The sequence below is a fragment of the Cyprinodon variegatus genome, unplaced genomic scaffold (genome assembly GCF_000732505.1).
Source record: "Cyprinodon variegatus isolate N-32 unplaced genomic scaffold, C_variegatus-1.0 Scaffold182, whole genome shotgun sequence".
Classification (NCBI taxonomy): domain Eukaryota; kingdom Metazoa; phylum Chordata; class Actinopteri; order Cyprinodontiformes; family Cyprinodontidae; genus Cyprinodon; species Cyprinodon variegatus.
In genome coordinates this window covers 1-12,332 of record NW_015150635.1, presented here as the reverse complement: position 1 = coordinate 12,332, position 12,332 = coordinate 1, and the positions used below count along the sequence as shown (strand labels likewise).

Sequence of the window (12,332 nt, the reverse complement as noted above, 5' to 3'; positions counted from 1 at the left end):
TTTTACCTGTAGGTTAAAAACATTTACTCAATTTAAGCATCTGTTTTTAAATAAATGTAACTTCACAGTTGCATCTTCAGGATGGAGTTTGTCCTTTTAAGACAATTCAACAATGTGTATGACTATCTTTTCTGTTCTTAAACAAATCTAAAATTGCCTTTGGGATATACAGATGTTTATACTATGCTTGCTTGGAGAGAGCAGTTTATTCAGTTCAGGTGGAAAATTTTTAATGACCTAAAAAGTTTCTTAAACATCACAGCCTTTTTTAAAAAAAAAAAAAAGCCCTTTGGTGCATTTCTCACATCATTTTAGTTCAGTTAGTTCAGCCTTCATAACATTTAGTCAGTGGTACACATCATGGTTTCTCATTCCTTTTAAAAAAATCGCAAATTCTTGGTTCATACAGCTTATTCATATTATAACATTATCATTAGCTTATGTCGTGTCAATCAAAATTAACTATCCTTCTGAATGCTGAATAGTTATTTCATATAAAACTAACAGTTCTTCTTTAATTGCCTTATTCATTGGATACAAAAATGTTGGTTTGAATATTGTGAGTTTTCACCACTGAAATGCCTTCAGACAGCAGTTTGCAGCCCGGAATAGGACGCTGGTGGAATATCTTCCTTCCTAATCACTATTCCTTATTCCAGTAAAGGAGTTTTTCACCTCCTGGAAGTTGAAGGTATATGACCAGTGTGGTGTAGATGGATCTATGTGACTAGACAGAGGAATATCTGGATGTGCATGAATGATTTACAGTTCTATGCATGTTTTATGTCCTTTCCAAAATGGACTGCAATACTGTTAGTCATTGTGCACAGCTCTACCCAAAAAAAGGGTCATTTATGTTGTAAAAAGGTTGTATATCTTTTGCTTTGCAAATGCTGTAAATAAATCAGAATTGCAAAGAGTAGGAGCAGTAAAAATCTAAAAATCTAAATATTCCATGTTTGCACTTAAAAAATTTATTTGTACCTTTACTGTAGTTTTTAAATTGTTGTCTGTTTTGGCTAATGGTTCACAGCTGTGGCTGTAGCTTAAAAGAGCTCTGCTTACAGCACTTCAGTGCCAGAGTGTTTACCAGTGAGGTATGCTTCTAACTGGTCTTAATCCGCCAGAGTTCTTCCTTCCAAAGAATTTTCTTACAGTGTTTTTGTGAGCTCCTTCTCATGTTGCCTCTTTGTTCCTGGATTCTGTCTCCAGAAGCTCCTCGGTTTCTGAAGACCATATTCAAGTTTTAAATCAACCACCATGCAGTCGTACCAGCTGGCAGCCTCCTGATCATCACCTCCTCTGGGCCCCACCGCTAATCGAAACCGTGCTCACCCTCCAACAGTTATCTCTTTAGTCAACCTCCTGCTGACCTTGGTTCAACCCTAGATGTCACCTGGTTCAGACGCATTACTTCCAAGCAGTTCACCCTTGAAGACCGGTTCCAACCTCCAATCACATTCCACCCCCATTAGACTCAACCCATTCCTTCTTGGTGATTCCATCTCTAATCACCAGTAAGCAAAACCTCTTTTTCAAGATTCTTTCAATCCATTTCATTTTTATCCTCCCTGTCTCCCTCTATTATACAGCCGGATACTCGTTCCTGTTTCCTCAGTCCTGGACCTCCTTCCTGATCTCAATAAACATTTCTAACCTTTTCTTGACTCTTGGGTGTGCATGCATATACTAATTCAAGTAATGGAATCAGATTGGATGTGAAAAATTTTGGATTGTTAGTCCATAACAATAAAATAAAGTGGATTTTGGAAAAAAATAAAATGGCGTATCCCTTCCTTTCACAGCCAAGTTATTCACTATTTGGTGCTGGTCTATTAAAATCACAATAAAATATAAAGATTATGGTTACAAGCCAATGAAAAGGAGGTTTCTGAATATTTTTTTATATATATGTATATATATATATATATATATATATATATCTGACAGATTAATGTTGGTGCTTTTATCTCTCTCATTTAAATGAACTAAAAAGAAAAAAATGAAAAGTGTTTCATGTTTTGTGTCTTAATGTATTTAGTCTCCCTGATCACTTTGAACCACTACAGATAAATTATATTTTACCATTTCTGAGAAGTATCGGCCCTCCTCACAGCGTGGGTAGCAGACTTTGTCCCTCAGAGTGCTCCCCGAGTCGCATGTCAGGCAGCCTTGAGGCGAAGCATCTGAAATCACATGTAATCACACTATTCTTACACAAATGGGAAAATGTATCCTCAAACATTGACACATCAGAAAGACAGGTGGTTGATCCTGTAGATGGAAAATACAGCTTATCATTGACTTAATCAGGAATAATATATATAACACATCAAGCCTGTACCTGTGCAAGTCTGACAACTGGTATGGCACTGTTTGCAGATGTCATCAACCTGATAGAAGCGGTGGGGGCAGCGTTCGACACACAGCTTGGTGCCTTGTAGCTCCAACAGAGGAGGGAGACAAGCCCTGCAGGATTCAGGGCCTGGTCCTGAACACAGCTCGCAGGACGGGTCACATTTTTGGCAGTGAGAGCCCTGTTTGTAATACCTAAAGAAATACATAGATGACAATTTAGTACAAAAAACATATACATACATATTTATATATCCATCCATCCATCCATCCATCCATCTTCTCCTGCCTATTCAATCAGGGTCATGGTGCGGTTGGTGCCTTTCTCCGGCAGTCTATGAGCGAGAAGCGGGGTATACTCTAGATTGGTCACCAGTCTGTTGCAGGGCAATACAGAGATGAACAAAGCCATACAATCATTCACGCACACATTCACACCTAATGGCAATTGAGAGCTGCCAATCAACCCAACAATAATGTTTTTAGACTGTGGAAGGAAGACCCGGCGAGAAACCACACATGCACAGGGAGAACATGCAAACTCCATGCAGAAAGACCCTGAACTGACCCCAGCATGTGTCTGATTTGAAAAAAAGCTGATGACATGTGCTGCCTTTCAACCTAATCACAACTTTGGATGAAATTTTGATTTCAGAAGTGAGGGGACACAAGTATTTTTTAATATAACTAACTTCAGCGTGTTTGACCATCCAATTACAGACCCGATTCAAAAAATTTATGTAAAGTGAGGTTCTGAGGAGTGACAACGGTGACAGACAATCACACAAGAAAAGATGGAGGGCCATTCATGAGCTTGTAGGCGGTCTAAACTCAGGGAAGCGGGTTTCAGCTTGAGCTGCAGTTTTCAACTTGGTCCTAGTGCTCGATGAATGTCTTTGTACTGTAACATTGTTTTTGGACAGTAAAACGTGCAGGAGACCAAAACAGACTTTTGAAAAAGTGCAGGGGACATGTTCCCCCCTGTCCCTTTTAAAAATGACATCAATGATCATAACCCTTCAGTGCGAACTAAATTTAATCAGATCAAGCTTCATTTTCTTACCCCGGGGGACAGTGGAGGACGCAGAGCTGTAAGAGCCTCAGGTATCCAACAGAGCATGTCAGGCAGTCTCGAGGTGAAGCCCCAGTGCAAGTGGAGCAGACATGGTCACAGGGCAAACAGAGTCCCAGCTCCTGTCCATCAGCTTCCTGCCTTGTGGAGTATGTACCAGCAGGACATTCATCCACACAGCTACTGTCTAGAAAATAAAATAAAAATATATATATATATATTTCATTATGGTTCTCAGGATTCTTCTGCATCTCTTCTTCTTATTGTGTATCAAAAAAACCCAAAACAATTCTGTATGAGTTGTCTATCTTAACAGCCCTCTAAGGTGTGGTAGAAAATCTTTTTTTGTATAAAACAAAAAACGGAAAACCATAAAAAAATGATTAAAACTGCACAGTAGATGCTAATACTACGACTACATTGGAACGGAACTTTCAATGAGCTGCAAACATAGAGCTATATATAACAGCGGCTGGCTAGCTCAAGTGGTAAGTCCCCTGTCCTGCCTTAGGAAAGATGCTTTACGCTAATGTCTGCTTTCAGGAGTGGAGGCCTAGTGGTTAGGGCGTTGCGCTTGGAATCCTGAGGATCTGTTTTCAAGGCCCACTAACACAGACTTCCACTCTGGGTCTCTGAGCAAAGACCCTTAACCCCACACTTCTCCCCGGGCGCCGCACAATGTCAGCCCATTGCTCCCCAATGGGATGGGTTAAATGCAGAAGCGCTCTCTACCTGTGACAGTGTAATGACAATAAAATGCTGGAAAACAAAATATCATTATTAAGCCAATAAGAAAAGTGGGAGGTATGTGAAACCAAACAGAGCCTTGCAGCTTCTATAGAACTTGAAAAGGTAAATAAGCACATCCTTTAAAATAACATGGTTATCAAGCATGCACTTCAATGTTTTTAATTGGTAAGAAACTTGAACCTTATCTATACAGCAAAAAGCTGTATAAATAGGGTTTGGTTGGTTTGAGGTAAACCGAAGTCTGGATTGTCTGGCTCATTTGTAACGCAACAAAAAATCTAATATTTCTTTCATTCCTAGTTACAGTAAAGGGCTTGGATAAAGACTAAATAATGCTAGACTAGATGTAGACTTAGTTCATTAATCTCTCATTAAAAAGATGTATCCTAAGTCCTAATTTTCTACAAAGATTGTAGTAAAGATTACAAAAGATGCACCTGATCAAGTTAGACTTCCAGTGAAACTTAAATACAGGACATCCTGGTTGGAAGGCAGAAGTGTTAGAGATAAAGCTCACCATCTGCTTTAAGAAAACATTGGCTCATTGTTTATTATATCAACAACATAAAGTGTGAGAAAGATAAACCCAACAGGAACAAGGAGTCTTTAACAGAATGGTTGGCACAGAATAAAGTTACTTGATCTAGGAGCCCAAGGGCTTTTTAGGCTTTTTAAAAACCTTGTAAAAGAGAAACCATACATGTATATAGAACATGGAAATTCAATGCAAAAGGAATTGATAATTAAGCCTTCTTTGTGGAAAGCAAGAGAATTGTGGAGGTCCACAATTCTCTTTGTTGCTTTGAAATTCATCCACATTTGTGTCTTCATTTGAGCTGTGAGTTACCTTATCAGAGGCAAAAACAAACCCAACTCATCAGTATCTGGTCTTTTGCAACATTTAGAGGAACTCTAATCTCAACGTATGTATGAGTAACAGAGTGCAGTTTGATTCAATGTCACACAGTGAGAGAAAATGTTTATTTGTATCCTTTCTGCACCGTATAGGATGGAAATATTCGGTTTCAGTTGAAAGAGTTTAAATCAGTTTCATTTTCTTTGAAGACTGTGAAGGATTACATCTATGATTATTTGCCAATATATCCTAAAAAAAGATTAACTTTTCTTCTGGAAGCTTGACTATTGTTTTTTATTTTACCCCTTGTGTTCATATTTTAAAGATGGAAGCAGCAGAAACCAAGTAAGGAGCCACCTCTAATGTATCCATCATAAAATTGATCATCTGAAGTAATTAGTAGTGTGTTTATTATCTATGTTGTGTAATTCTTTTAGAATCTTAAAATGGGTAGAAAACACTCACTGTGAAGGTATCTGGGGGCGGCACAGGTCAGACACTCATCGTTGCCAGGGCCCTGACAGGAATAACAGTGCTGGTGGCAACCTATGCAGGTGAACTGATCATCGTGCAGGTAAGTTCTCGTTGGGCAGGTCCCGTCGCCTGTGACGCCACACAGTAAAGTGTTGGGATCCAGTACTAGTCCCCTCTCGCACTGGGTGCACTGGTTTGGGTCTGGGCCACTGCAGCTCATGCACGTCTGGTGGCATTCTGCAGAGTCAAAGAGGTCAGACAACAGTTTTTCCTTTGCTTTTGTTTTTTTGTTGCTTTTTCCTTCTCCATAACTGCACAGGTATTAGGAAAGAAACTCCTATCTTACACACAGGAATAGTTAGTCCAGTGGTACAAACCTTGGGATTCTAAATCTCCTTTAGTAAAGGTTAAAGTTCTTGTTGTGCAACATGCAAATAGAGAAATATATTCTGTATGAATCGGTTTATTTGCTTTGGGTTAGGAAGCGGCTTCATCTTTAAAGAAATGCTACCGGGTTTTGAGGACCTCCCTCATCTTTGTGTTGTCCACTGTCACTAACATGCTAAACAGCTTTTGTCCACATGCTGTGTATCTTTGTTTGTGCCTGTTAAGACAGGTCTGACAGATGCCATTTGGGGAATATTAAATGCTGCAATGTTCAGTAACCTGCTGTTGTTTGAGGTTACCATCATGTAACCAGCTACAAGCACTTAATGATAAGTATCCAGAGTTGTTACCTCTCTAGAAAACCTTTCACAAGTCTATCTTTATTTTTAATCACACGATAGTCACCTCTGTATTGTAAGCTTTTTAATAAAGGTAATTCAATTATGCAGATATTTTAAAAAAATATGATAAAAACCTAAAGCCTTTTAATTTTTTTTATTTTTATCTTGAATCTAAAAACATCAGAAACAGACGTGTTTTATCTATCTATAATATATGCTAAAGAGAAAGTAGCATGACAAAAAATACAAAACAAAAACCTTTAAAACTTAGGAAAGGTGCATCCTCTTTTTTGGGGGGAAGCAGTATGAATTTTAAGACACTAACGATTTCATTCTTTTTTCACAGAGCTGAAGTATCCACTTAATATACCCTGAATTCTGTCACCTTTAAAAATTGGATAAAGTGAGCAGTTAACTGCATCTCAAATGTTCAATATTACATTCTTACTTGGTTCTACACCAAGATGCATAAGCTCTTTGTGTGTGCTGAATGAAAAGCAAACCTTATATATTTATAGGAAAAGTTATTATTATCAAAGTTCAACAAATTAATATTCATAGCTCCTAAAATCTAATGGAGTTGCTTGATTCTGTGGTTCCTAACATCATTACATCATAGTTCTAATACTTAGTTGTTGAAACTGTGGTAATTTGTCAATATAATATAATATAATACAATACAATATATATTATATGTACTTAGTACAAATGCATTTGTTTATTCTATTTTTCGCTGTTGTATTGGGTGTCTAAAACTCATTATTCCTATTTTGGAATAAGCTGGATGATGCTCGCTTCTGAGTATCCACCAAATCCATCCTGAAACAAACACTTTTAATGTTTGCTAGGATGGACTCATTTAACATGGAGGCACTGGACGTCACAGCCGCTAATAGCGCAGGAACTTCCAATGCAAAGTACATTCACGAAAATATGCCACAGGCTTATAGATGCATCGGTGGTGAACTACTAAGGTTTCAGTCTGATCATCGAACAATGTTTTAGTCATGAAGGTTTAAATAAATGTTTTTTTTATATATATTTTTCAGTAAAAACTTACAAAAAGTCTCTTTAAGTCCCATAAAGTTGCCATGAGCTGTTTTTGATCATTGGTGCAAAAATGGTAAGCAGTGCCAACTGCTTTATAAGGACAATTTTTCTTTAACTATGTAAACGAGTTACTAAAGAAAAATAATCCGTTGTCCTTTTTTTTGTCGTGTCCCTTAATTTTAATTATGCTGTTTTTTCTTTATCATTTTCTAACTAGCAGCTGAGTTCTTTGCAGAACAGCTACAATATGTTTAACACTGCTAAGGGAAATCTATTGCATTTCTTTTTAATTAGAGGTAAAGAAAGGGGCTAATTATAGAATGCATATTAATATTCAAAATTTTAATTGTGAAAAGGATTTTACTGTTAAGAGTACTAAAAAGTAAAATTTTAATAACATTTGTGAGAATACTATAAAAAAAAAATTTAAAAAAGTGCAAGAAATAGAATTTGTATTCTCACCTTGACACTCCATAGCTGCCACCTCATAGTATGTACCCATGGGACATTCTTTGAGACATGAACCTTTATAGAGTCTGGGACTGAAGGTCGAGCAGGTCTCACAGTCATCTGCCAGCGGCCCAGAGCAGCTGCCACAAGTAGGGTGGCACTGAGCACAGAGGCCCTCTTCCATGTCCTCATAATAACCCACAGGACAGCTGGCCTTGCACACACCGTTCAGCATCAAGTAGAGGAACGTACATTCTGTAGCATTAAGATAAGGTGGAAATCAGACCTTTGTGAGATCAAGTTTTGGCAATAATTCAGAACAGATCTGATAACTCACTGAAACAGGTTCTGTCATCAGAGCAAACGTCACAGTGAGGGGGGCAACGTCTGCAGGTCCCATCGTCTGCTGGGTATGTCCGCAGTGAACAGTTTAGTCTGCATGTTCCACTCTCCAGGTAATGGCCATCAGGACAGGACAGACACTGAAATTTGTTTTCATCACAGGTCAAACAGGAGCTATCACAGGCCTCACATAATCCGTCTGGAGTCTCAAAGGAGCCCCTGGAAATGAAACAAGGAAGACATTTGACATGAAAGTAAGTGGAAACGGCAAAATTACTTATTTGATTCATTTTAAGATTCTCTCCTATTGCTCACTCTGGGCAATTTGACCAGCATCGGCCTTGGTGCAGAAAAAGTTTGTTATTGCCTTTGGGGCAGCTGATGCAATTATCACTGCTGTCCACACAATCCTCACAGTTTGGTGAGCACTCTTCACATAGCCGGGTTGCAGGGTTTGCGTAAGAGCCTGATGGACACTGCACTACACAAGAACCCTCCAGATCTAAGAAATATCCTGGGAAACACACAAACATTCAAACATATACGTGTGTAAAAATTGGAATCATGTCCCAACGTGCTGTACAACAGAACAGTCGACATTTGTACCTTGGAAACAGGAGGAACAATCCAGTGCCTGTGGGCCAAAGCAGGTCTTACAGGATGCATCACATGAGTGGCATCCACCAAATGTCCCTGGAAATTAAACACAAGTTAAATAAATAGCAAGACTTATTTTACCCTTTTCCACCAGTAGAGGGTAGCATAATATCTTAAAACTGTAGGTGTTTTCAGACCACAGTTAATGAGAGCACAAAGTGTATAGAACTTGCAAAAAATAGCCTTATAGAAAAGGCCCTAAATGCTTAAGACTAAGAAATGTACCAAATAAAAGCATATTTGCAAAGAAACCTTTGCCCTGAAAAAACTGACACCAAGTAGTGGTATCCTTGACCCTCATGTAATTTTCCTCTTATCTGAGTATATTTGCATTTTGTCAAATGTCATACATTCAGAAACATACAGTACATGTAAAATTGTAAGCTTGCCTCTACTATTCCTACAGGTATTTAAAAAAAAGTGTAAGGATAGATGAGCAGGAATTAGGCTGAATTAAATGTTAAGTTAAATCCTGTATTTTGCCTGCAAAAATACAGCCTAAATAAAAAAATGTTTTTTACAAAATAATTGGAGACCAGCCTGGATTCACTGGAAATAATTGTGATGGCATAGACCCATCTGAGACCTTTTGAAAGGTCTTCCATTTGTGTTGAAGCGAAGATTTTGGGAAAGACAAGGACGTTCCCCATAGTATTCGGGATAATGAAAAACAGTGGAAAGGTCTGGAGCAGACTTCCTGGAGGTGTCTAATTGGTGATGAAGGGCCTCGGCCAGACAAGTAACCAGCAGAGTCTCACAAGAACCTTTGCAGAAGAGCAATTATCACCGTAGCTTTGGACTAATCAGGCTTTTATGATGCTGGAAGAAGCCAGTCCTCATGAAAAGGCACATGATGTCCTGCTGGCAGTAAAAGGGCTCAGAAACCATAAGAGACAAAGTCATCAGAACTGATTGAAAAAAGTCCAAAGTAGCTATGCCAACAGATGAATCTAACAACATGTAAACAGCAGCAGCTCCTCTTGTTTTTTGTCACAAGATAACCACAAGCATCAAAATGTTTTAAGGTTTTTTATAGGACAAATAAACATAGAGTAGCACATAACTGTAGAGTTGATAGAAAAGGTAATAAACAAAACTCTGCTGCATTTGGAGGATAAATAGCCCTGAAAGAGTCTAATTAGTACAAAGAGTCCAACTGTGTGTAGTTTCATTTGGGTTTAAATGCACATTTGAAGGCCTCTGAGATTTGTGAAAATGAACACTAAAGCAGAATGATTGATTTTTACAACATCTCAAATTTTAATGTTTCAGCTAGAAATAAAAGAAGCAAGAACCAAAGAACATCATTATCAGAGAAGTATAATATAATATAATTTGAAAGGGTTTTAGTCTTGTTAATATTCTGCCCAGCATTAAAAATTCTCCATTTAAACGTAGTTAGTGATTCATCCTTCTTCTAGTATGATTAAAATAGCTTTTATTTGGGTAAAAATTATGTATTTATAAGTTTATTTTCTGCTGTTTAGAAACACACTAGGCTGTACAACCTGGAAGTAGTGCAAAGGTCAGATTATAAATATGCACAACCAAAGCAAAGCTCATGTGGATAACTCTGCATGACCAAAACAACAGAGCACTGTTTCCCTGTGCTGTTGACCCAGACACAGAGGGAAAGTATTCAAAGAGCCAGACACAGCCAATGTTTGTGTGTTTGGTCTCACTGCCCCTACAGGGAGAAGCCACCTTACTAAGGTAGCTACCCTTGAACAGGACACATGATCCCCCCTTTGCTCCTGGGACAGGAAACTAAACTCTAACATGCCTCTGAAGGTGGAAAGGAAATCATTTCTATCCTCAGATCAATGCCGTCTCTGCATAATTATTTTTGTGCGCAGTCTTAGGTATGATGCCAGTGTGCCAACAGTTTTTTTCACTTTGCTTTCTCTGCCTAACTTTATTATAAGGAATCACATATAAATCACCAGCACTTAAAATCATCCATCTCTAAAATGACAAACACTTGGCAATAGTCAAAATAAATAAAGACTGCACTTCCTCTTTTAATTAAACTGTAATTTATAGTGTTGGGTTCCGATCCAGCAAATAACAGATACAGATGACAAATGACTGGAAGAAGGGAAACCGAACAAATAATTAAAACATCTTGCAAAACAGTTTTAAACTGATGCAATGTTCTGACTATAACTCATACATATCTATTTTAATGGATGTGACTCATGATTCTTATTGTTGATGCTGCTATTGTGGGTTATTGTTTTGATCTCCAGGCAAGTGCAAAGCATCAGGTTAAGAAATGTTGACCCAAAGAGCAGAGAAGGTAATGTATAAAATATTATTAATGCTTTAACTTAGAGGATGGAACAGCTGTCTAACATATTCCATAAGTACGGTTTCTGACTAAAAATGGTGTTTGGACACAACTTTGGATACTGCTGATTAAATGAATACTGAACAGAGTATAAGTGAATAGGTTTGGTTGTTTCAGTTACTTTTGGGCCTGATTTGAATGTCATTTTCACTGCATTCTACAACCTGGAGTTAGTAGCAGTTTGTCACATACTCAATTAACTACACAACGTGCAAATGCATGGTGTGAAGAATAACTCATGGCAGCCAGTGAGATGTTTTATTGTGGTGGAACTTTTACAGTTACATTTATTTGTGTCACCACTGAGCTCTGTGATGTTGTGTTATATTTATTTTTGTTTATTTCTCTTAAACTGCACAAGAAAATAATGAAATTATGCTCATAAGCCCTGATCTACTAAAATCCCAAATGAGAGGCACGAAATTGAATAAAATAGGCACTAAATTGAATAAATGAAAAAATAAATTGAATGAAACTAAAGTTCAAAATACGTATTCTATGTGCAATTAAGGGGCATGTTCTGAGTGATCTGTTTAGATTGCATAAGCAGATGATAATGGGTAAAAAAAAGTGGTGCGGATCACTTATTTAAATGAGGATTTCTTATTGTACTTTTGTGTATTTACATACCTTTAGTAGATAAGGCCCCATACCTTAGTTATACATTAGAGAACAAATAGATAACTAAGAATAGCTATGCAAACATTTAAATAGGGAAAGAAATGTCTACAAAACAACATTCCAAACTTTGAAAATCTTACAGAGCACTGTTCTATCGACCATCTGACAAAAAAGGGAGCAGCACAGCTAGAGTCTAAATTGACATGGCTGTTAATTTCGTTTAATAACAAGCTATGAGGCTGATAGTACCTCTGAAGGAGCTGCTGAGATTCAGTGCACAGGACAATCTTTTGTTTGAAATGTTACAAATGTAGACTTGATGAAAGTGTGGCAAAAAATGTGCCTTTTTTTGAAAGATTTTTTTTTTTAAATACTCTTTTTGCAAAAAATGAGATAAATAAGATGAAAATTCTGCTTTTTTTCTTTTTTCTTTTACACAATAAACTATGTGGACAGACTAACTTTAGAGATAATGATTCTCCACAGTGGAAGATAGTGATCACAGCATCATGTTATAGAAATACTTTTCTTTAGCAGAAACAAAGAAAATATGAAGAGTTGGTGGCTACATTTAATTGACCTAGATTGTGGGTATCCAGGAAGAGAACTTGTTAGGACCACTTGAAA

General features: G+C 37.6%; 1 protein-coding gene across 1 annotated transcript in view; it reads right to left on the bottom strand.

Moving 5' to 3' along the window:
- LOC107087374 (proprotein convertase subtilisin/kexin type 5-like) overlaps nt 1–8,798 on the bottom strand; it is an 11,401-nt gene extending 2,603 nt beyond the window's left edge. Inside the window, exons 1-8 of the mRNA XM_015378917.1 lie at nt 8,684–8,798; nt 8,393–8,591; nt 8,073–8,296; nt 7,748–7,990; nt 5,499–5,744; nt 3,419–3,614; nt 2,345–2,550; nt 2,086–2,186 (exon numbers count right to left, since the gene is read on the bottom strand). Of these exons, the coding sequence (XP_015234403.1) occupies nt 2,086–2,186; nt 2,345–2,550; nt 3,419–3,614; nt 5,499–5,744; nt 7,748–7,970 (972 nt within the window). The 5' untranslated portion in view covers nt 7,971–7,990; nt 8,073–8,296; nt 8,393–8,591; nt 8,684–8,798. The remainder of the gene's footprint in view (nt 1–2,085; nt 2,187–2,344; nt 2,551–3,418; nt 3,615–5,498; nt 5,745–7,747; nt 7,991–8,072; nt 8,297–8,392; nt 8,592–8,683) is intronic.
- Between the last annotated feature and the right edge of the window lie 3,534 nt (nt 8,799–12,332).